General features: G+C 41.0%; 1 protein-coding gene across 5 annotated transcripts in view; it reads left to right on the top strand.

Annotated features, from left to right (window-relative positions):
• OSBPL6 (oxysterol binding protein like 6) overlaps positions 1 to 23,801 on the top strand; it is a 217,903-nt gene that overhangs the window by 147,437 nt on the left and 46,665 nt on the right. For 4 of the 5 annotated variants that reach the window (XM_029934326.1, XM_029934323.1, XM_029934324.1 and 1 more), the window contains 8 exons: positions 1,105 to 1,197; positions 8,078 to 8,200; positions 10,757 to 10,810; positions 12,046 to 12,159; positions 12,270 to 12,440; positions 15,480 to 15,612; positions 21,940 to 22,043; positions 22,621 to 22,713. In XM_029934326.1, coding sequence (XP_029790186.1) covers positions 1,105 to 1,197; positions 8,078 to 8,200; positions 10,757 to 10,810; positions 12,046 to 12,159; positions 12,270 to 12,440; positions 15,480 to 15,612; positions 21,940 to 22,043; positions 22,621 to 22,713 — 885 coding nt within the window. The remainder of the gene's footprint in view (positions 1 to 1,104; positions 1,198 to 8,077; positions 8,201 to 10,756; positions 10,811 to 12,045; positions 12,160 to 12,269; positions 12,441 to 15,479; positions 15,613 to 21,939; positions 22,044 to 22,620; positions 22,714 to 23,801) is intronic. The other variant, XM_029934327.1, reaches the window with a different exon arrangement.

Here is a 23,801-nt window from a genome sequence, read left to right as displayed (position 1 = left end):
ATGTAGCTGCTGTTAACATTAATGGACCATGTTTTGATTATATGTATAGCATCATCATAGTCTACATATTCTTGATAGTCTGATTTTCCAGTTGATAGAACATCAGGGGTATTTTTTCTGTATCAATAAATATAGATCCACATTGTCATTTCAAATCACTGCATGGAGTTGCCTCATACGTCTGTACTAGTCTCATATGTGTTAGATATTTTTTACTATAATAAAATAATGCTCTAGTAAACTATCTGTCCTTATATCTTTGTATGCCAAATCCGATTCCTTTAGGGAAAAGATTTAGCTGTGGGATTCCTAGGTCAATGAGGCATGTTCTTCCTTTCCCAAAGAGTTTTTAAATAAAATGGCTCCTCTTTAGAAAGATCATACCTGATTTATACCCCCTTTCTCCCATCTGATCTATGCTTGAATCTAATTTTTTTTTTAAATCATTATTCTGGTTTCCTTTCTTTGAATACTTCCAAGGTTGAGGTGGAACATCTTTTCAAATGTCCGGCAGGAGTTGTCTGTTCATGTACTTTGCTATTTTTCTATTGGAAAGTCACTGATCTGTGGGTGCCTTCTGTAGTCTATAACACACATCTACTGTTTATTGTATTTGAGGAATCATATTCTTCTCTGTGCTCTTAAGAATTATTGTAAGATATTAGAATTATAATTATTTCATGAGGATTATAAGAAACTCTGTATTAAGGCTGTGGGATTTTTGATGTAGACCTTCCCTTTTGTCTGTTGCCCTCGGAGAGGTAAGCAAATATTTTTATGTAAGGCTAATTGTCGAAGTGGTGGATGAACAATCTCATAAAGTAATAAATATGTTGAGGCGTGCTCCATGGTTTTTTAAATTTGTGCAATCTCTGGCTTTTTCTCTAAGACAAACCAGCCATTGTGTAGCCTGTCTGTAAGAGGGAAACGGAATCCTGTGCTGACATTTTTCTGACTGTTGCTGCTGCTGTTGGTCTCCTCAGGAACTTGTCACCGTTACCATGGCTCACTGTGTTTACTGTGATCGGTGTGATCTCACCCCTGTGTCCAGCCACATGAAAAACGGGCTGTCTCACCCTGGGCTGTATCTCCATTTATTTCCAGAGTATCCACGTCCTGGAGAGGACCGCCTCCTCCAGCACCGAGCCCTCTGTAAGTCGGCAGTTGCTCGAACCGGAGCCAGTCCCCCTCTCCAAGGTCAGTGGCAGAATGTGGTGCCTTCTCAGACAATGCCTGCTCTAGGCCAGCTGACTTGTAAACAGTTCTTACACCTGATGCCCCTGAGGTATCCGTGATGCCTGTTGTAGCACTGTGTGAATACATCTTTCTGCCTCCAGTACGTAAGTTTTTTCTGCCCTGTGGAAAGGAGGAATACATGAAAGTGTATTTTTCTAGGATTTGCAAGGTTACAGAGATCCAAAGTACTCTTAATTTTAAAGGAAGAGAAAGTATTATCATTCCCCTGTGGGAGACATGAGCAAATATTTCTATGCAAAGCCAATAGGAAGAAAAAAATCACTGGGTCCAACAAAGAAATTAAAAAATACAGAAAATAAATCACCCCCCCCCCCCCCCAGCAATAACAACTATTACCATGATGGCCCTGCACTGTGCACCAGGCACTGTCAGGTGCTTAAATATATTGTCCCATTTAATATAACCCTTGCAAACCGTTCCATGCGCTGGAGGGATTTATTCCATTCACAAATATGGAAACCAAGAGTTAGTAACGTGCTCACAGTCTGAAAAAGCCGGCAGCAAGTAGAAAAAGTAGCAGAGCAGGGAGTCAGATTTACACCGTCTCAATTCTAGGCCACGTGCAGGTAAACCAGTACTTGCCTTGAGGGGCTACTGGACCGAGGGTTCCAGCCTTCCCGTTCCATCTGGCCTGCCTCGCAGTGAGCTCTGAGGAAAGCGCTGCGCATTATTAAGACCTCTTCCATTTAATAGAAGCCAGCATTCCCTCCCTCCAGCTTGTCTTCCTTGGACTAGGGAAACATCTAAATTCATTTATGTCTGAAATGCAAAAATCATACAGAAAAGCTGAGGAGATGCCGTTCTGCTCCCCCCCCACCCCCTTGCTCAACTTCCTGCAATCTTCAGTGGGCTGCCTATCTTGTGGAGACACTCAGCAAATCATCTGCATGGGGATTTTGAGTTCAAATACAAAAATAGCACTTTATTTCCCCAAAATGACTTTGAAGTATGCTGAACTGATTCTTTCACTTTGCTTTTCCTATATTAAACAGAATCCTTTAAGGAAAGAGCACTTCCCTACCCTAGTGGTATGGAATATATGTGCTTGTACTCTTCACATTGAGAAGATATTACAGGCTATGAAGTTTGTGTTACTGGACAGGAGTAGACTGCTAAACTAAGGAAAGTGGGTTACTAAACTTAAAAAATAATTTAGAGAGAAATAGAAAGTAATCTGTCTTCTATTTGAATGGCTACTTGGTAAATACAACTAATAATCTCTTTGAAAATATCAGCTCTCTCTTATAGGCAGCGAACAGAGAGAGAATAAATAAATACTCGGGTCATGGGAAAGGCAGCTAACATTTATTGGGCATCTACTTTATCTCAGTCATCGGATCAGGACATATAGTCTCTCACATAGCCTAGTCAATGAAGTGACTACTGACGTTCTTCTCATTTTACCGATGAGGAAACTGGGACTTGGCCCCTAAGTAAGCTAGTTGTCCAGGGTCAGATGCTGAGAGGTGTGTAACCGAGACCAGGATGGTGAGAGATACACAGTGAAAAGAGAATGACACACAGAAATGGCAAGGAGAATTGCTCGGACGAAAACCACAAATAAGGAGGAACTTTCAGGTTGGGGAACACGGGAGGCGCTGGAGGATTGGCACACCTGCGGAGGGCATGGAAGTTCTGCACCTTTTCCCCATACCTTGCCCTCTGCGTCCCTTCCACCTGGCTGTTCCTGAGTCATATCCTTCTATAAGAAGCTGGTGATCTATTAAGTAAAATAATAACAACAACAACAACAACAAGACTTGCTTTGGTCCTTCATCTCCCACCACCTGCATCTCTAGTCTCTGTGGCATCTCACTTTACACTCCAGCTACATCCACTGCCCACAGTTCCCTACACCGGCTGTGCTCTCTCTCCTCCACTGCCACCTGTCTGTTCCTTCTGGAGTGCCTCTAGCTGAAACCCCTACTCTGCTAAGTCAGGGCCCCCAGGAATCCTTCTTCAGATGCTGCTCATCACCTCCTACCCCAGTGCACCCTCCAACCCAGCCTGTCCCTGCACTTCCCACATCTATTACTTAATTTTACATCCTTTCTTACTACAGGTCCTCTGGAAGGATGACCTGAGACTGGCCATAGGGTGTTTGTGACTTATTGTGGGAGCGCCCTCAGGAGAAAGAGTAAGAGAAGAGGTTAGGGCAGTGCGGTGCTGGGGAGAAGGGGTTTTGGCTGGAGTCCACCTTCAGCCCGACCCCACGGTGAGCCCTGGAACATGAATTGTATCACAGAGTTGCTCTCGCTCTGAGGCACGGATTTTTGTTCCTTCCACTGTTGGTACGCTTGTGTCCTTCAGCAGTTGGGAGTCTTGAGAGAAGGAGATGCTGCCGTGTAGATCCCCCAGCCATGGCGGAGGGAGGTTCCTGCCCGGCACACCGGCCCCAGCTGCAGTAAAAGGCAGCTCACCGGAGAAGGAGGGGACTTCCACAGCTGGGGCGTGGATCCACGGGGCTCTTACGGGCATCTGGGTTGGGCACCGACAATATCTACTTCCCATCACTCCTCCGTGCTGTTGCCTCCATGATCTTGCTGTAGGACTACACTCTTGTGTGTTTTGCAGTAATACCACATCGCTCACAGCCTCATGAAATCAGAGGGTCTCATCCATTCTAGATACCAGAGCATCTCACCATCCCTTTGAGAAGAGATGGACCTCCTGGGCCCCGGGTGATGGTAGAAGAACACTGTTTGAAGTACACATTGTCCTGAATCAGGATTTGTTGAAATTCTTGGTTTGGTACTTTCACCTCCTAAAGCATGTTGACGTACCACGCCACCCCCATCCCCAACACTCACACCCCTGGAATATACCCTTCAGAAAGGAAATGTCTATTTTAAATTTCTGTAATACAAAAATGTTTGTGTATCTGACTCGAGTCAAATCCCAATATGATCACATTAGGGCTTTTGACTGTTTCCGTTCATAAGCAAACCTACAAAAATTGGAGAGTTTTAAAAAGAAAATTAAGGGATGCCTGGTTGGCTCAGTCGGTTGCGTGTCCGACTTCAGCTCAGGTCATGATCTCACAGTTTATGGGTTCGAGCCCCACAGCAGGCTCTGTGCTGACAGCTCCGAGCTTGGAGCCTGCTTCCAATTCTGTGTGTCCCTCTCTCTCTCTCTGCCCCTCCCCTGCTCATGATCTGTCTTTCTCTCTCTCTCAAAAATAAACAAATGTTAAAAAAAAAACCCAGAAAATTAATATCTGTTGAAATTTTTAAAAATTCTTCAATTTTCAGAAAATAATTTTAAGTTCCTTAAGATAGTCCTAGTCTACTCAGCATAGAGGTGGGTCGTATTTAGTACTGAGATGGGCTGTTTTCATTTCTTACACACCTAATTTGTAACATTATCATCTGTAGTTATAATTGAGATAGGGAGAATGTTGTTTGCTCTGGATTTACCGTTTGGTCTCTTTGTCCGTTGGACAGCTTATTTAACTATAAGAACTGTATTAGGATTCTTTTCAATTTCTTTGGGTTTAGTAATATTGGATCAAAGCAAATGGAGTTATTTGTTCAGAACTACTGCATTTTAAGCTTTTAAATACATTTTAACCTTTTGCCTTTTCTGTCGTATCCCTTTATTTCCCTCCTCTGTAGTTAAACTAAGAAAAACACTACTGTGAGAGAAATCACTAACCATAGCACCACAGGAACAAGCTGGTATTATGGTCTGAATTTAATTAGAAATTATTAAATGTTTCTATTTTTACAGGTTATCCAAAGTATTCTTCATCATATATATAAATATATTACTTTATTGTTATTTACTGTATATATACACACATATACCATACAGATCATATAGATATATTTCCCTACATACCACACATCACACACACACACACACACACACACACACACACACACCACAGAATAAATGAAAGATGAACACTAGCCTTCAAGGGACATCTAGTTGAAAATAAAAATGTTATTCTAAATTTTTTTTATTTAATGTTTTTTATTTATTTTTGAGAGACAGAGAGAGACAGCACAAGCAGGGGAGGGCCAGAGGGAGAGGGAGATGCAGAATCTGAAGCAGGCTCCAGGCTCTGAGCTAGCTGTCAGCATAGAGCCCGACGCAGGGCCCAAACCTATGAACCGTGAAATCATAACCTGAGCTGAAGCCGGACGCTTAACTGATTGAGCCACCTGGGCGCCCCAAAAATGTTATTCTAGAGATGCTATACATGAATAGGGCTACTAAAAATAGAAATGTCATTAAATACAACTGATACCAAAGAAGAGAGAAAGCTCTAATGAATGTATTTACACATATACAGAGAGTTATTCTTTAATTATGTGATTATATCAAACTTTTAAAAAGAAATCAGTAGAAATCCAGCGTTTTTATGAAATTTTTTATCTACTTTCTCGGTGAGAGTAGAACCTAATATCTTCTCTGATGATTACATTATTCCTAAGCAATGCTCACTCATTGAGGTGCAGTCCAATATTTTAAAATGGGAATACCAGAGCACCCCACTTTGTGCTCTAGACAGTAATGCCACCTGCACTGGCATTGTCCAAAAAACATGGTATAGAGCCTGAAATTGTCTCATCAGGAACATTTTTTTAAAAAATTACCACATTTGGGTGTTGTATGTAAGTAATGAATCACAAAATCCTACTGAAGCTAATGTTATGCTATATATTAACTAATTGGAATTTAAATAAAAACTTAAATATATATATATGTATGTATGTGTACATATATATATATCAAAATTTTGTTACTGTATATAGTTAACAGTTTTGACCAGCTCAACCACAGGTCTCGACAGTATTATCTTTAAATAGAATATTATTTCTTGGGGGTCCCTGGGTGGGTCTGTTGGTTAAGCCTCCAACTCTTTTTCTTTTTTAATCTTTATTTTTGAGAGAGACAGAGTGCACGCAGGGGAGGAAGAGAGAGAGAGGGAGACAAAGAATGCAAAGAAGGATTTTTTTTTAAGGGGACACTAGCACGTACTGTAAAGGGTTCGTAATGTTGCTAAATGAGTATCAGTAGTTATGTTTCTTAAGGTAAATGGTTCATTCACTGGGGATCCCTCCGGGATGATCCTATAGATAAATAAATGACTCTGGACTCAGATTGGTTTTCCTTGTGGGGTAAGGGGCACTTAGAGTTGGATTTGGGAGGACAGAGGCATGATGTTGGCTTAGAGGGCTTTTCATAAGCCAGAAGTGTCTCCTAGGCTTAGCGATGCTACAGTGAAGTAATGTTCAGCTGCATCTCCTAGAAACGTAACCTACTGTGAAAAAACACACCCCCATTTATACACACTTAAACATATATTTGACTTGGCCATAGGGCAAGCAGCTTCTGGGATGGAAGGAGGGAAAAAAGGAAAAGAGGAATGGATGATACGTAAGCTAGGCTCTCCCTCCCTGTCCCCAAGGCCAACGTCAGTAACCGATCATGGCACCTTTGCCTCTGGGCCTTGTGAGAGCCTCACAGTCCTTCACCAGGTTCTGGGCGGCCCCAACCTAGACATTGGTGCCATCAAGTCCATCTGCCCCAAGGTGGAACCCATCAGGTCTTGTTGGAGCCTTTATTGTGTGATTGAAGGATGACTCCTGATAGACTGTATCTCTTCAGAAGGCAGTTTCTTGAGTCTGTCTGGGAGGGGGCATTCTGCAGAGATGCCTGCCCCGATCTGGGGCTCGCCCAGCTCTCGGAAGCTGAGGCAGCGGAGCAGGTTACACCAAGAGATTGTGCTTCCCTGCGCCGGGGCAGGATTGTAGCAGTTGTGCACAGGACCTGACATTTGCTCCTGCCTCTTCTGCTTACTTTGTGACACATGCCTGAGATCCCGAATGGGAGTGGTTCCAAGGTCAGCGGTTACTTCCGGGCTGCGTAGGCCCTTAGGAATCTGCTGGTCCAGGGATTTGAAAACCCAGGATGTCCCTGAGGGCCAGCCATCTGACACTGAAGCAGGTCTGGGGGGGACTGTACCAAACTGAACATGTCTGGACACCCTCAGAGCCGGCCCAGTGCTGCCAGATCTGATAGACTTCCACAAAACATTCAAAACTGATTTTTTTACACCTGAAATCTGACTTTTAAATGTTGATTTTTAAATGTTGATAAAATTTTAGAGTCATAGACCAAAAAAATGTGTCTTATGAAAGAGGAAACCATGATTTGATGTTGTTTATAACAGAGGAGGATGATAGTATAGCCTCTAAAATCCCAGACTTCTGGCTTTCAAGTCTGGTGCTCTTTCCATGGGCACCCAAGAGTGAGCGTTTCTCAGGATATATGTCTCCAAAAGCATGGACTTCTGGGTGTCCTGTGGTGAGCAGGGCATTTCACATACGCTCTGAAATGCGTGCAGCCTGCAGCCATGCTTTTAGCTGGGTAGGTGATTGGCTGGCCACTCAAACCACTGTAGTCTTTCCATTTTATACAGGAGGCCAGGTCTCTGCTCTAATTGAACATTTGTCATCAAAACAGCCTTCCTTTAAAATGTTAAAGTGCCTTTGTGCCCAGAGATGAACTGTCTGGAAAAATGCATTTTAAATCTTCTGAGTACATGCAATCAAAACTCCGTTCTGCTCCAAACCCCAGCTCCCAACTCATCTCTGATGGACCCGCATGCATCCAGGCCTACCTGGAAACTCATTTTAACTTCACTTATAAGTGCGTCACTGTGTCTGATGTTAGAACTTGCTCCAGCATGTGGTTCAGACTTCCGGTGTGTCTAGTGTTGCTTCAAAAGCAGCTTCTACTTAAGAGTCCGCTTTGACTGTGTCATCAAACACTGAGAAATATGTGATTTGTGTTTCTTCTTTTCTCTCAGGAAGCTGACAGCTGGGAAATTATAGAAGGGCTGAAAATAGGCCAAACCAATGTCCAGAGACCAGACAAACATGAAGGCTTTATGCTGAAGAAAAGAAAATGGCCTTTAAAAGGCTGGCACAAGGTACCATCTTCATCATATTCATCCTGAGACCATCTTCATCAATAGAGTGGGAAATGAAGAGAGTAGTTGTATGTGTAAAACTAATTTTCAGAGCCTTTTTTTGTTTAACCGTATGGGCTACAATCCATTATACCCATTTAAGTCTGAGATCGGTAATATCTGCATGCAGGGGAAAAATATTTGATGTTATATTGAAAATCCAGTTAGTACATATTGTCTATTTTACTTTTTTTGTTTAAAAATAATATAGAAAAATAGTAATATGAACATATGCTTATTAAATATTCTCCAAAATAAGATGTTTTTAAATGCATGTGTATGTTCTGTTCCATTAGATGGATTTATATTATATACCTCACTGTTATTGAACCAGGTCCCTACTGCTGGACGTGTAGGATATATCTGATTATTCTTACTATTATATTCTGATGAACATCCTTATGCACAAATTTCCATTTAAGTCCTTGGAATAAAGTCCTGAATTATTATTACGAGTGCAAACTAAAGATGGAAAATCACTGATCTTGGAAGTCTGTTTACTGCCCTTAAAAGTATGTGGGTTATTCCTCTCTCCCCTACCCTAAATCCTTTCTCCATTTTCCAGTTTTAATTATGGAGAAAATATGTTGTACTACACCATTGCAGTTACCTAAGTAACAAGAATTCTGTGATGCTAAGAAGGAGAAGATTGTCCTCCATTTTCAATATAAGCCCTCGATAGGCCACTAGTAGCTTCTCTGAAATCACAGGAAGAGCAGGTCATGTACTTACCACATCAGCTGGTGGATTTCATCTCAGAGCAGATGGATCTATTGGCCCAAATGGCTGGCTGTGGCTCTCCAGAGGCCCCAAACAGGAATGTTATAGATTATAGTTCCTTTGGAAATACATTTTTTGCAGTTTAAGGGAAAGACTTAAAAATTAACAGGCAGCAAATGCCCTACTTTCCTGTCTCTGTGCATGAAATAAAAACAGATCAAAGAGGCTTCTGACTAATGTTCCTGTCAGAAGAAGCCTTCTCAGTCCCCGCTGTACTCATAGTATCACCCCAATACCAAGATCTCCCTCCACCCTTGTCCTTCCTTGGATTTTGGCCAGCTGGCCATACTCTTTCCTAGAATCACCTTTTGCTCTTCATTCTGGCCTCACCACTTTGCAATTCCTCGAATCAGTGGCCTTGCTAATCTCTTCCCCATGATCACACAATAGGTTATCCCTGCTAACATTCTCTGATAGGTAGAAATGGAAAAGTAGAGAAAAGAAATCAAAGGAAAAGTAGGAAAAGAAATCAATGTTACATGAATCACTAACTTTAGTTTAGCATTCTCAGGTCCACATCTCAGTGGTTCCGCAGCTTTCTTTCTCGGACATACTTTTGAGCATTTTTCTACATCAGTAAGAGGAGGCTTTCACTTGGATTGCCTTTTCTCCTGGTCTCTATTGCCATCAGATATTTATTCAAACATCAGCATATTTGATTGCCCAAGTCATGGGTGATTGAGTAATCAAGTGTTTTTCACTGTTGTGACACTTTCTTCTGGTGCTTGCTTGTTGCCCCCCAGAACCTGTCTCAAAAGGGTTTTCGTGGCCTTCTGTGAGTTCTGTGCAGAGTGTCTTTGGGCTTGACCACCTGTTACCTCAGCAGCTAAGTGGTCCTGAATTGCATAAAACCTTCCCAGCAGAGTAATTTTCCAGTAATAAAAAGACTTCCTGCACATTTAGAGATCGTAGGAGGGCACTGGACCCATTGTTGATTGGGTCCTGAGAGCTGTCTATTCCCTTGTGAATTGTCTGTGGAAAGGGAATCAGCAGTCTTCCTAAATGTTTGTGGAGCCACTGTGGCTAGATTGATTTGGAGTGGGCCGAGAGCATCTTGCAGGAGACAGAAATTGCCAAAAACCTCTCTCTCTCTCTCTCTCTTTTTACCCTTAATGTAATTCAGAAATATTTTAAATCTCTTTTACTAATAGTGAAATGCAAGCATTTCACTACATGGTAATTCAAATATATTGCCAAAGCTACTCCTTAAACTTTCCAGATAATTTATCACTCATAGATCTAGTTCCTGTAGCAGACTTGAGCATATTCAGGATTTTTCCATGGTATACAGGGAAATAAATGCAGGAGTTTACATCCAGAGTGAACAATTCCCTGGAGAGAAGCTCCTCACAGAATCACTGTGACCTGAACTGAGTTATTCTCATTTCTCACTTTCAAAGACACCCCGATGGGGTTCATTCAGAAAGTCTGGGCTGTGGGCCCTGAGGCGCCATCCTCCAAGCCCACTCCCTTCAAGGAAAAGCATGGTGAAAGATTCCATACGTATCAGGCTGTGTGTAAAGGAACTTAGTAAGCTAATAGTGTGGAATTCAAGCTCAGATTTTCTTACCATTTAATGTGACTGTCTGTGGCCAGGAATACTGAATTCAAATATGTTAAAATGATCAAACATATTGATTACTAAATGCCAAGCAATGTTAGACCCACGCTTGTGAATGAAATGTTTTATCAAATTCAAAATATAGACGGTAACTGGGCATTGTTCGGTTCTTGCAGCGGTTTTTTGTCCTGGATAATGGGATGTTAAAGTATTCCAAGGCACCACTTGATGTAAGTAGCACATGGAAGATGTTTCAAAGATTGTTTTAAAGTGAGTAAGCACCACAATTATGTAAGCCCTTGTGGCATAGCTACCAGCTTTGTGCTTTTCTGTGCCTGTAAGATTTAATAAGTTACCAAACTTCCATGTCCCATGGAAGGTGTATTTCATGCTTATGCTCAAGCTAGCATAAAAATCTCAAATGGGAGCACGAAGATTTAATTTAACAATTGTGATGTGTGTTTTTCAGAGCAGAAGGTTACAACTAAAAGTGATACACTAATAAAAATCACCCCTTCTGTCTTGGAGAGAAAACCTAAATAGCCTTTTATTTTTCCTGCATCTCTCAATAAACTATGCTTCATGTGCTTTTTTTGAGATTTAAAGCAACCTTTGCTCTTGTCTGTATCCTCTGAAAAATCTATCTTATGAACTTCATTTTTTTCCCATGCATCCTTTCATCTTGGGAATCCCAACTCACTAAAAGTATTATAGATTATTTCTCTTTAATTTAAGAAGTAGTCGTTTGCATGTAAAACTGGAAAATGCCATTCTTCTCTTCATGGTGGTGTAGGGTAAATAACAGAGGGCTCAAGTTTCAGTTTTGTGCCCATCTCTTTCACTGAATCAGCCGCGTGTCCTTGACCAGACAAGGGCAGCCAGAGGGAGCACTGACTGCTCTGTCCTCTCAGCTCCAGCTGCCCAGTTCTGTCTCAGCAGCTGTCTTCTGGCTGATTACTTGGGGGATGTTCTAGGTGTGGGTCAAAGATTGACCACGGGTTATTTTAGGAACCATTAAGCCTATCTTTTTCAGGATATAAGCTTTGCAATCTAGAATTATGAAGATTAGCATTATAAATTATGCCAGAAATAGAACTAAGAAATAATAGTCTTGGGTGCCTGGCTGGCTCAGTTGGAAGAGCATGCAACTCTTGATCTTGGGTCATGAGTTCAAGCCCTACATTGGGCATAGAGATTACTAAAAAGAAATAAACTAAAAGAAAGAAAGAAAGAAATGAAATGAAATGAATGGTCTTGTTTATTGAAATTGGCGTGAAGTCACAGAAACTTCAACTGCCCTCAGATGAGGGATCTTACCTCAGAACCTTAACCATTTTTCTCTGTAAAGGAGGTGTGGTGTTCCATTTCCCAAAACTAGGTTAAAGATTACATTAAGCTCACTTCAGTACAGAAAAACATCAAATCATATAGCCTTCTAGCCTATTTACTAGTCTTCTGACTTCAGATTCAAAAGGGGAAGGTCCATGGAAGCATTGATGTTGGACTCTCGGTCATGTCAATTAAAAAGAAAGCTCGGAGAATAGACCTTGACACAGAAGAACACATCTACCATTTGAAGGTAAAGTCACATTTCAATAGTTTTTCTGCCAGGGCAATTCACTTGCCAGTGTCAGTGCTAAACAGGAGATTGGCTTCACCATTACCATCTCCTGTTGTTCATTGTTCTAGGTGAAATCCCAGGACTGGTTTGATGCATGGGTCTCCAAATTGCGTCATCATCGATTGTATCGGCAGAATGAAATTGTCAGATCACCAAGAGATGCTAGTTTTCACATATTTCCTTCAACCTCCACAGCTGAATCCTCCCCAGCTGCTAATGTTTCTGTTGTGGATGGAAAGGTATGACTCTGTTATATAAAAATCAGCCTAGAAGTTGCTTGGGAAATTATGTGGGCACATACCAGTTGTCATTTGACAAAACAGAAAGAGAAAATTTATTTTGTAAATTAACCCTCAAGACAACAGTGACATTTGGCAGCAGAGTTTAGATTAGGTAGAAATGTGGCTCACAAAGAGAATTAATAGTTACTTTTCCTTTTTATGAATGGACCACATCCTAATTTTATATGGCTTTGTAGGGATATTAGGAAGTAGAGTGAACATTTGGCTAATCAGCCCCTGGAAGTTGATATTTTCCTGGGTGGTAATAAGAAGACCACAGTTTTGAAAATGAAACTTGCTTCCCTACCTTGAGCTGTAATATATATATTATTATATATAATATATGTATACATGACCCAGAGAGAGACTGTTGAATTCACCCATGAAGTTAAGGTAAGTCGGCCAAATAATGTGACCATAATATATGTAGTAAACTATCTGAGTGATTAGCCATTGTGTTAAGCATTTGACACTCATCTTTAATCTTTAATATAGACTGAGCTCAGAGACAGTAAACAGTTTTTTCAAAGAAATGACATAACCATTAAATAGCTGAGCCAGAATCTGAATCCACATCTCTGTTTTCAAAATCAGTGCCCTTTCCATTGTGCTAAGTACCAGATAAAGGGAGGCTGAAGTTGCTCTTTGGCCTGTATCAAGAGTTCATTTTTTATGTTACTGAAAAGCTAGACGTGTTGCCTGTTAAAAACCGAGGTGAAGACAAGAGGCAAGAAGACCATTGTTTCTGCCTTTGATTCAGTAATTAAGTTTTCTGAACCACAGCCACACTGCAGTGCCCAGGGGTGTTCCAGCTTCCCATTTGGCACCTGATATTAGAGCACAGCCATCTGTGAATGAATAACTGGCTGCCATAAAGAGTTGGGTTTAAGAACCTTTCAGTGAAGATTCAGTTTTCTCCTATTTTCTTATTTAGGGATATATGTAATGTATATGCAAGTGTCCTTAACAAAACATCGAAAAACCTCATGGAATCTGCAAGATTACTCAAATCAGATTACATGAAATACTGCTATATTCACTATTTACTTTGTTTTAATGTTTTTTTAAATTTATTTTTGAGAGAGAGAGAGTGTGCGCGAGTGAGCATGTGTGAGCAGGAAAGGAGCAGAGAGGGTGGAGACAGAAGATCTGAAGTTTGATGCGGAGCTCAAACTCACAAACCATAAGATCATGACCTGAGCCGAAGTCAGATGCTCAACTGACTGAGCCCTCCAGGCATCCTCACTATTTACTATTTCAGTGGGAACCACTTCAATAATTTTTGTTAAATCCCATTAAGTATATTTCACAAGGCTCTTAAACCTTATTTAATTCTGGTGATAGCCTTGCCAAAAATTGTTTAACCAACGTCTTCCTCCTAGGACCAAGCAAGGTATTGGGTTAACCCTCATACTATCCAGTTCTGAAGTGAAAAAGGAGGTTAGAGGGTAGGGAGTAGGGCTCTTACTGAGTGACCCAACACAAGATGAATAAGACAGTCCTCATGTTTCTCTGGCCCCCTGCATTCTCACCACAGAATAGAATGAACCCCAGGATTAGTCAAAACTAAACAAGAAATATATCCCAGATGTATATTTTAAAAATATGAATGTTGGGGCGCCTGGGTGGCTCAGTTGGTTAAGTATCCGGCCTCGGCTCAGGTCATGATCTCGCAGTTCGTGGGTTCGAGCCCTGCATTGGGCTCTGTGCTGACAGCTAGGTCAGAGCCTGGAGACTATCTTCAGATTCTGCGTCTTCCTATCTCTCTGACCCTCCCCTGCTCACACTGTCTGTCTCTCTGTCTCTCTCTCTCAAAAATAAAAAAAAAACATTAAAATTTTTTTTTAAAAATGTGAATGTTTAATTCTTTAAGATGTTTCTGCCTACATCTTTGGCATAGACTATTGATAAAAGATGTATTATTTTCATCCCTGTGTTATTTATTAAAAAACTTGGCAATACCCAAGAATGGAGAACTGAAACCAGTTCCTCTCCACTGTTTGCCTTGGAATAAGAAAGCTCTTAGCTCTGGTTTTAATAGCAGACCTATTGGTATAGCTACAAATGACACATCTTAAGATTGAACTTGGTGAAGGATTTCTGTGATGCTTAGCAGAACACGTTAAAGAGTGAAGAGAGTTTTTTTTATCACTTGGCTTGCATTCTAAGTATCAAATTATGAGAGTCCTGAGCATTAATTGGTATGTGGCCTGGCATGGGTAATAAATAAGTCTGGGTTTGCTAAATACATGCATCTTTCGCTTCATGATGATTTAGGACAGACACAATCAATTGCAATTGAACATGAAAGTCAAATATGGAATTTTGAAGTTGTTTCAGCTTTTTCGGAAGTAAGTTCCTGCTTTTTCAACTAAGTGTTCACTGAACTCACTGGATCATCTTCTTACTATGCTTCCTGCAACTTCATTTCATGTAAAATCCTTTTACTGGAAAGTCTATCAGCTGTATATAATAATAATTTGCCGAGACTGCCTTTTTATATATTACAGTTTTTAATATGCATTCAAAGAATTGCAAGGTTGGTGGATTGTGCATAATGCATTTGGGAGTCACAGGTGGCTGATGAGGCCTTGAGCTGATGATCATAAGGAAGTGAGAACGTCCGAAAAGGAAAGGCCTTCCATCATGAATTAGAAGTCCTGTAATAAGGACCCCATGTCCACTACAGCTTGCTGAGCAATTTAAACTTCCTGTGAATTTGAGGTGACAGACCCTCGAGATATGAGGTATAGAATACTTCAGTGCTGTCCCCTTCCTTTTATGGTGGAGATAGTGGCTTAATGAGAGTGCCGTCACTTAGGAATTTGGGCTTCACTGAGCACGTACACATTTAACCTCACGGCTTCCTCCCTATTTCGAGTATGCCCTTTTTTCTCCTCTTTTTTGATGTGCCTTTGCAGATACCTCAAAAAATTGTTTAAATCACTTCAATATACTGTTCCCACTTAACCATGCACTTGCTCTTGTTCGTTGTAGGTGCAAGCCAACAGCTGCCCGTGGCAGTCCCCTTTACCGTGCAGCAACAGCCTCCCCGCTACCTGCACCACCGGCCAGAGCAAGGTGGCGGCCTGGTTACAGGACTCGGAAGAAATGGACAGGTGTGCAGAAGGTTAGTTCTTGCCCAGGGCGGGCTCTCAGGAGAAGGCACGAGAACAGAAATGAAAGAGGTGAATTGTGGCTGCTGCGCCCTTCCCCCTCCAGCCTCCTTGTTTGCCTCCTTTCTTGTTCTTATTTTTCTACACCAGCTGCTTCCCCTTCCCGTGACTCCAGCTTCCTGCACCCCCCCTTTCGTTCTCCTGCACCCTTGCAGCTGCTGAATCTGGTCTCCCCGTTCTCCAGCCTTCCACCCCCTTCCGCCTTGGCCATGTCACCTCCCTCTTCGCCACCAGTTCCTGTCTTTCTTGTTAGCCTCCTACCTGCCCCCCCACCCCGGGGGCAATCTCACAGCCCAGTGCAACCCCCAGAGCACCTCCCGCCACGTTGTTGACTGCTGCCAGTCACTTCTCCAGCGCCCTTCTCTGCTGCTTCATCGTGTCCTAGAGCAAGTGTGTGTCTCCTGACAATCCACAATAAGTAGCAAAAATTATATGGTATCTTCTAGCCACAGTTACCTGTTACTGATGTTCCGGTATGGGACAGTTATTAAACATTCTGTCTGAACTTACACAGGATTCCCTCACTCTGCCCTCTCTGAGCCTCTTAATCTCCAGAAACTTTCCCACTCCCTCGTAATAAGCCAGACTGGGCATTTTGGCCCAAACTGCCACAGACCATTTCCACAAGATAGCTTTCATTTGACCCTCTAAACTGAGAAAACAAGGATAACATAGCAAGGATTTAATAAAGCTAAATTGATTTAATTTTTTGAAATTATTTTGTGACGATATTGGGCCTAACTTATTTATATTAAATTATTGTCTCTTATGGAATTATGGTGAAAGTAGATATTAGATTATTTTCTTATGTCCTCACTTAGAAAAATCAAAGCGTGGCAATTCATGTTGATTCCAGCCCCCAAATCTATTTTTTTTCTCAACATGTGTGTGAGCTCAAAGTCTGCAGCATTTTATTAGCCCTGGACACATCCCAAACTCCATCTTTGTGTGAAAATATGACTTTCAGCAGGATGTTAAATTCGTAAAGTATGTCCAGCTGACATTCCATTTAAAGGCTTTTACTTAAATGTATTCACAAAACACAGAGATGTTCATTTGAATATATGGACTTCAGGTTGGGAAGAGATGATGATGATGGTGGTAGCAGTTACGGTGATACTGAGGAGAGCCAGTGGCAGTGATGATCGCGGCGCTAATAGGTATCAGGCTCTTCGGTGTGCCAGGCACTATCCTAGGTGTTTTGTATGCATCAACTCATTCAATCCTCTCAAAGCCATTTTACAGATGAGAAAACCTAGATACAGGGGAATCAACTCACTCTGACCAAGTTCACACAGCAACGGCGGAACTGGGGTTCAAGTGTGGGTGGTCTGACTCCAGAGCACACGCACAAAGATTGGAAAGCATATGAGTCTCAGTCTCAGCTCCTCATCCAGACCAGGCTACGTCCCACCACCTCACCTCGCTGTGGGCTCTGTCTGTGTGAACTCTGTCACGCCGCTCCTCGGCCTGTCTGAAACCAGCCTCTGCCTCCTCCCTGAAACGGCCCCAGCTGTTGGGCTTCTCTGTTTTGGTCAGAGCTGCTGTCCTAACCACCTCTGAGGCCTCAGAAGTTTCTTTTAACCCTCCCACTCTGTTCATCTAGCCCTAAGTGAGTTCTGTTATTTCTTTGAAAGCACCCCCCTTCCCCACGCCCTCATCTGCCCTTCCTTTCAAGTTTCTTCCCTCATCAGTCCCACTGCTCACCCAGTCTCTGGTCAGTCAGCAGCCTCCTGGCTGGCATTGTCGTCCTCAGTGTCTTGATCTGCTGCTCCACCTCTCACAGGCTCATGGGACATTGCTGTTCTTGAATGCTTTTGCAACTCTGGACCAGCATTTACTTTTTTTTTTTAATGTTTATTATATAAACATTAAAGAGAGAGAGACACAGAGTGCAAGCATGGGAGGGGCAGAGAGAGAGAGAGAGACAGAATCCGAGGCAAGCTCCAGGCTCTGAGCTGTCAGCACAGAGCCCAACGCAGGGCTCAAACCCACGAACCATGAAATCATGACCTGAGCCTAAGTCAGACATTTAACCGACTGAGCCACGCAGGCGCCCCAGACCAGCAGTTTGCAGGCCATTGCACTCAGCCATGAGACGTAGATATTACTACTCCCCACTTTGCAGAAAAGGAAAGTGAAATGCATGCAAGTTAAGGAATTTGTCCAAGCTTCCACAGCTGCCCTGGTGAAGATGTATGACGAACCCTGAAGCCAGTTCTTTGCCCGTAACATACTTCTCCCTTCAAGACTGACATTTCTTTAAATAGCTTTTTTGCAAAAATCCCTTCAAGTGGTTCTCCATGGGCTCTGCAGGCCAAACTACTTAGCTCAGCATATACCCTTCACTGGTGCCTGGGTGGCTCCGACAGTTGAGCATCTGACTCTTGATCTCAGCTCAGGTTTTGATCTCAAGGTCATGAGTTCAAGCCCCATGTTCAGCTCTCTACTGGGCATGGAGCCTACTTAAAATAACAACAACAACAACAACATCCACCTGTCAGCTTTCAGGCCCTACCTACCCTTTCGACCTTGCTTTCCATTGGCCCAACTGAACTTATTTGCTATTTCCTGGACATACTTGCATATTCCCTCCTCTGTGCTTTGGCACACATTGTTCCTTCCCACCTGCAGGGCCCTTTCTGCCCTCCTCCACCTTTCTCTTTGCTGAATCCTTTCCATCAATCCTCCAGACTTAGAAAAGGTTCCACTCTCTTTTAAGTGTGTTCTGATGACATCAAACCATGATAACTCTCCGTTTTCTGAACTCTTACAACACTTTTTTTTTTTTGCTCTCTCCTAATCATTTCATAGAGTCCCCAGTATTGAGGTTTGTATTTCAAAAGTTCATCATGTAACATCTTCAACCCATACTACATCTGATATTTAGTGCTAATACTCAAAGTGGTGAACCATTCATAGATCTGAACTTACATACACAACAGAATTGCTTGGCTCTAGGAGAGTATTTTTCCCCCCAGAAATGAAATGTTAAATTAGTATTCTGTATGCCAGTGTTGAAGATGGATATATATTAGTTGAACATACAAAGTGTTTGTGTTTGTGTATGTATGTATATACATATTTTAGCAGAATCTAATAAATCCCATGAATTATTTAATTGCTGTATTCCCTGTACTTAGAACTGTACTGTGTATATAGTGTCTCCTATCAGTGATATCTAAATGAAATAATAGGTTGATAACTTGGACAGACCTTAATTTATTTAACCATTGCACAGTTGGACGACTTGTTTCTTTTTGGAACAAATTAGAGCATGATGGGGAAGTAAGTACATTGCTAGATATTTAAGTTTTTAACTGTTCATTATTATGAACCATCTCAGCAGTTTTTTCCTTGGCATAGTTTTTCCTTTTTCCCAATTCCTAAAATTAGATTTAATCTTAGTTTAAAGAAATTCTAGAGGTTTCTTTTTTTTTTTTTTTTTTAAGATATTTCTGTTGCCTTTGGCAAATCTTTATAATCCTTATGTACATTCAGACACTTAGGCAAGCAGGGAAATCCTGCCAAGGAGTTCATCTCTCCCATATTTCGAGCGCTAGAAGTGGCGAGGACTGATGTGGCTTACTCCAAGTTCAGGCCCCGCGGCATGATTAAACACGGTGTGATCTGTACTCTTCCGGGTTTCATAGCGTTTTCCCCCCTACCACCTCAGTTGCTACTCTAAGCCCGGAAAGGAAGGGGTGGGCGTATGTTACTGCCACCCCTTGGCAGGTGGAGAGACTGCAGCCAGGAAATGTAAAGTCAGTCCATATCTCCTGACTTAGTTTTAGGCTTCTTGCCTTGAATCACCTTCATTCATGAAATTCTCTTTCCATTCTCTTAGTAAAAGAGTGGATATTATTTTGATGGTTCGAAGCCCCATTTCCAGATTTCTATGCTATCGCCATGCACTGTTTGTGGACGATAATCACACTTAGTAGGAAGCATGGATGTCATATTCACTAGATGGAAGGCTCGGTGCATGGTGAATGTGAAATAATGTCCCTGCTAGCATGGTGCTTATGATACAGTTTTGTTCCTTAAAATGCAGATTAGGAGTACCTAGATGGTTCAATTGGTTAAGCATCCAACTCTTTTATTTGTAACTTTTTTTTAACGTTAATTTATTTTTGAGAGACAGAGCATGCGTGGGAGAGGGGCAGAGAGAGAGAGGGAGACACAGAATCTGAAGCAGGCTCCAGGCTCTGAGCTGTCAGCACAGAGCCCAACGCAGAGCTGGAGCTCATGGACCACGAGATCATGACCTGAGCTGAAGTCAGATGCTTAACTGACTGAGCCACCCAGGCGCCCCAAGCATCTGACTCTTGATTTTGATTCAGATCATGATCTCAAAGTTCATGGGATCGAGCCCCATATCAGGCTCTGTGCTGACAGAGCAGAGCCTGCTTGAGGTTCTCTCTCTCACTTTCTCTGCCCCTCCCTTGCTCGTGCTCTCTCTCTCTCTCCAAAAATAAATAAATAAGCATTAAAAAACATTTAAATAAAATCCAAATTAAAATATAGGCTCTTTCTAGCCCATCTCCCTTCTCATCTTCCCTCTAACCCTCCTTCTTTACTTGCACGACTTTCTTCCCTCTTTCCTTTCATGCTCTGTATTTCCTGCTCCCCTGAGTCATTGGACCCTTGTTTTCTTCGTAGGGAAGAGGATGGGGCACATGGGTGCGGCCTCCCATGGAGGCGGTGCTGTCTCCGCCAGTACTCCCCTCCCCATACCTCCATGGGGCTCCCTCGCTGAAGGAGTTTAAAGGCCATCGATGGCCAATAGCTCTCCAAAGAACACCGCAGCCCTTGAACAGCCCACCTGCGCCCCATGCTCAGGGATGCTGTAAAACAGAGGGTATGGCCTGGCCCTAAAGTTGCTGCTACCCTGCTCTCCTTAGAGTGTTCAGTGCTTGGGAGTCCTAGAAAGACTCTTGTAGTAGTTGCTTCTCTGGTTTTACATCCAACAAAAAGCCCAAAATCCCCCAAACACAACTGCCTATGTTATTTGGCCCAGCTAATCTTTAGCCATATTTAACAGCAATATTTTGCTACCTGTACTATATCTGTAAAAATGCAGATCCTTGAGATTTAATGAGAAACAAAGAATATATAAATGAGATTTTCACCAAAAGTTGACTGACTACATATTACAGCCACTTTATAATATAACCAATTTATAGACATGTCCTATTGTGGTCTCTTTATAAACAGTGTGCATCCAAAAGTAATCACATAACTACAGCCATGTTCTAAATATTGATAATTGTATAATTAATACTAATAACTCTATATTCTTGACTGTATTTAATTTTATGTGCCAAAAGTCAGTTTTTAAGAGTGATATTTTCTTATGCAAACCTTTAAAATTCTCTCTTGTTCAAATACAGCCAAAAATTAAAAATAAATTTAAAAGCCATTTCTTCATTAAACATTGATTCAAACAATAAGTTTCATGCTCGGGTGATTCTTTTTTTTTTTTTTTAATGTTTATTTATTTTTGAGAGAGAGAGAGAGAGAGACAGAGTGTGAGGAGGGGTGGGGCAAAGAGAGAGGGAGACACAGAACCTGAACTAGGCTGCAGGCTCTGAGCTGTCAGCACAGAGCCTGACGCAGGCCTCGAACTCCTGAACCACGAGATCATGACATGAGCTGAAGTCGGATGCTTAACCAACTGAGCCACCCAGGCATACATACATGCCCAGGTGATTCTGATGCTGCTGGGCCAGGGAACACACTTTGAGAATCTTTGGCTGTGTTTAGTATAACATCCCTCATAGATTTTAAAGAAATCATTCATTACAATATTAGTGATCTAAACCACAGACAAATTTGTCTGTCTGACTTTGCATTCCATCCTGTTTTTCTGAACTTGACTTTGACTCCATCTAAATTCCAGGTAGCCACCTTGTGAAGTATTTTAGGAGCAAGTAGACAGATTCCTAAGACTAAAACCATACAGCTGCTGAAGTTCCCTTGAGTGTGCTTCCTGTGTGACCTGGGCCACCTCAACAGGATCGTGAACACACACAGTTTCACTGAGATTGTAATGACTAGCTGTTAATTTTTGAGTAGGCATGGACTTCATTTAATCCTCAATGCTATTAAGGTTCTAATCCAGAAAAGGACCTGTTTTGTTTACTTTGCCAGTATCATCATTATGTAACCATGGAACTACCTAATCAGACTTGCCATAATTTGGATTGACTGTCTTTTATTACCATCCCTGCCCCCTCCCTGCCCAATTCTAACATATTTTTGTTTCTGATTTTTCTTAGACCTTGCACACTGCCAGTCAAACCTTGTGGAACTTAGCAAACTCCTGCAAAATTTGGAAATACTTCAGAGAACTCAGTCAGCACCTAACTTTACTGACATGCAGGTAAACATTACCAAAAGGACTTTAAGTCATTAACACAGAATTTTTACTGGATTATTCTACAAATATATAAGGTAACATTTAAAAAGGTAATGACTAATATAGTACAAATAAATCTATATTCTGGAGTTATTCTCAATTTTTGAATTCTTGGTGTCATTATGTTAACATATCTATTTTGACATATTCATGTATATTTTACATAAAGTACAAACTGGTAGGAGAAATAAATGTGTGAATCATTCTTCCATGTTTGTGTTACATTAGAAATAATAGCTTTGAAGATACAACTTAGTCTCAGAATTGCTGCCATCCTTTATGTAGAAAGAAAAAAAGCTAAAGAAAGATCTCTAATCTTGTTTTCCTTTTGTATAGCAGTCAAATATATTGTACAATCAAATTCTTATCTCTGCTTTTAATGCCCACTATGCAGCAGTTACGACTTTCTCTCTTGGCTGGTTTGCTTTAAGTGGCTAACAAGGATTCCTTACTAATGTGCTGTGTGCTCTTTGTCTATGTCTGTATCATGTGTGTGAACTTAATAATACTTCGTTGCTTTTTAACTATTTGTGTAATGTAGGCTAACTGTGTAGATATTTCAAAGAAAGACAAGCGGGTCACAAGACGATGGAGAACAAAAAGTGTCAGCAAAGATACAAAAATACAACTGCAGGTACAGACTTTACTTTTTCTTCATTCATATTTTTATTTGCTTTTAAGATGTTAGTCTTTATATATCAGTTCGTGGAAGTTAAGAAGTCTAAAGCAGCTAGACTGCTTTAAAGCCAGTGAGTTATACTATCTGAAAGAGCAGGAAATCTACTCATCTTACTGGAATAAGTAAAAATAATTTAAGAGAAAGGTTAAAATAATTTTTTATGACCACAAAATGGCATTTTCATTCTCACTTGTGGCCTTTGAACCATTAAAATGTAATTTAACAAAAAATTACCTTAAAAATCTAGGCTACGATTCCATTGTGTTGTAATGAGCACTCATTTACTTGATCTTAAAAGAGCCTTTTATGTATTAGCTTTGTCCAAAATTTTATGCATCAATAAAAAAGGATGAGGTCTGCAAAAGGTTGGAAGTCAACAAACTCAGGTTCTAGTGTAATTACTGTGATTTCCTGCCAGTATAATCTCATGCATTTCTGTTAGATTTTCTAGGCTTCCATTTGCTCCCAGGTAAAGTGATGGAGTTGATTTAATGATCTCTGAATTCCTTTTCAACCCTAAAATTCTATGATTCTTCAAAAATAGATATTATTTGGCCGTCAACAATCACTTTTAAAATCTGAATCATGAAAGTCTTAATGACTCACAATAAATTTACTTGAAATTTATTTTAAATAAGATATTTATTTGAAATGAGTAGTTTAAAATTTTTAAAGTAAAAAAAATGTTTTTTAAAGTAAGAACATCTTAGGTTGTTGCACTGAAGTGATAAGAAATATGGTAAATGCCTAAAACCTCTTGTGTCATAAATCATATTATTTTCAGATCTTTAAGCCAGAATGTTTACTGTTCTGATCCTAGCTACATATTATATTAAAAACTTTTGCCCCAACAATCAAAATCAGACTTAGGATTTTGCTTTTCTTTTTATTACTCCATATATCAATTTATATTCCAATGAAAGGTAACAGGAACTGCTTTCCAGAAATCTTCAGTGTCTTCTGAGTGAATAATGATTCTTTAATTCTGACCATATTGATATTCTTTGTGTTGTATGTAATTCTGAATGTGTAAGTAACAAACT

Source organism: Suricata suricatta, chromosome 3 (genome assembly GCF_006229205.1).
Source record: "Suricata suricatta isolate VVHF042 chromosome 3, meerkat_22Aug2017_6uvM2_HiC, whole genome shotgun sequence".
Classification (NCBI taxonomy): Eukaryota; Metazoa; Chordata; class Mammalia; order Carnivora; family Herpestidae; genus Suricata; species Suricata suricatta.
Note: the sequence above shows the minus strand (reverse complement) of the source record. Positions and strands in the feature narration are given on the sequence as shown.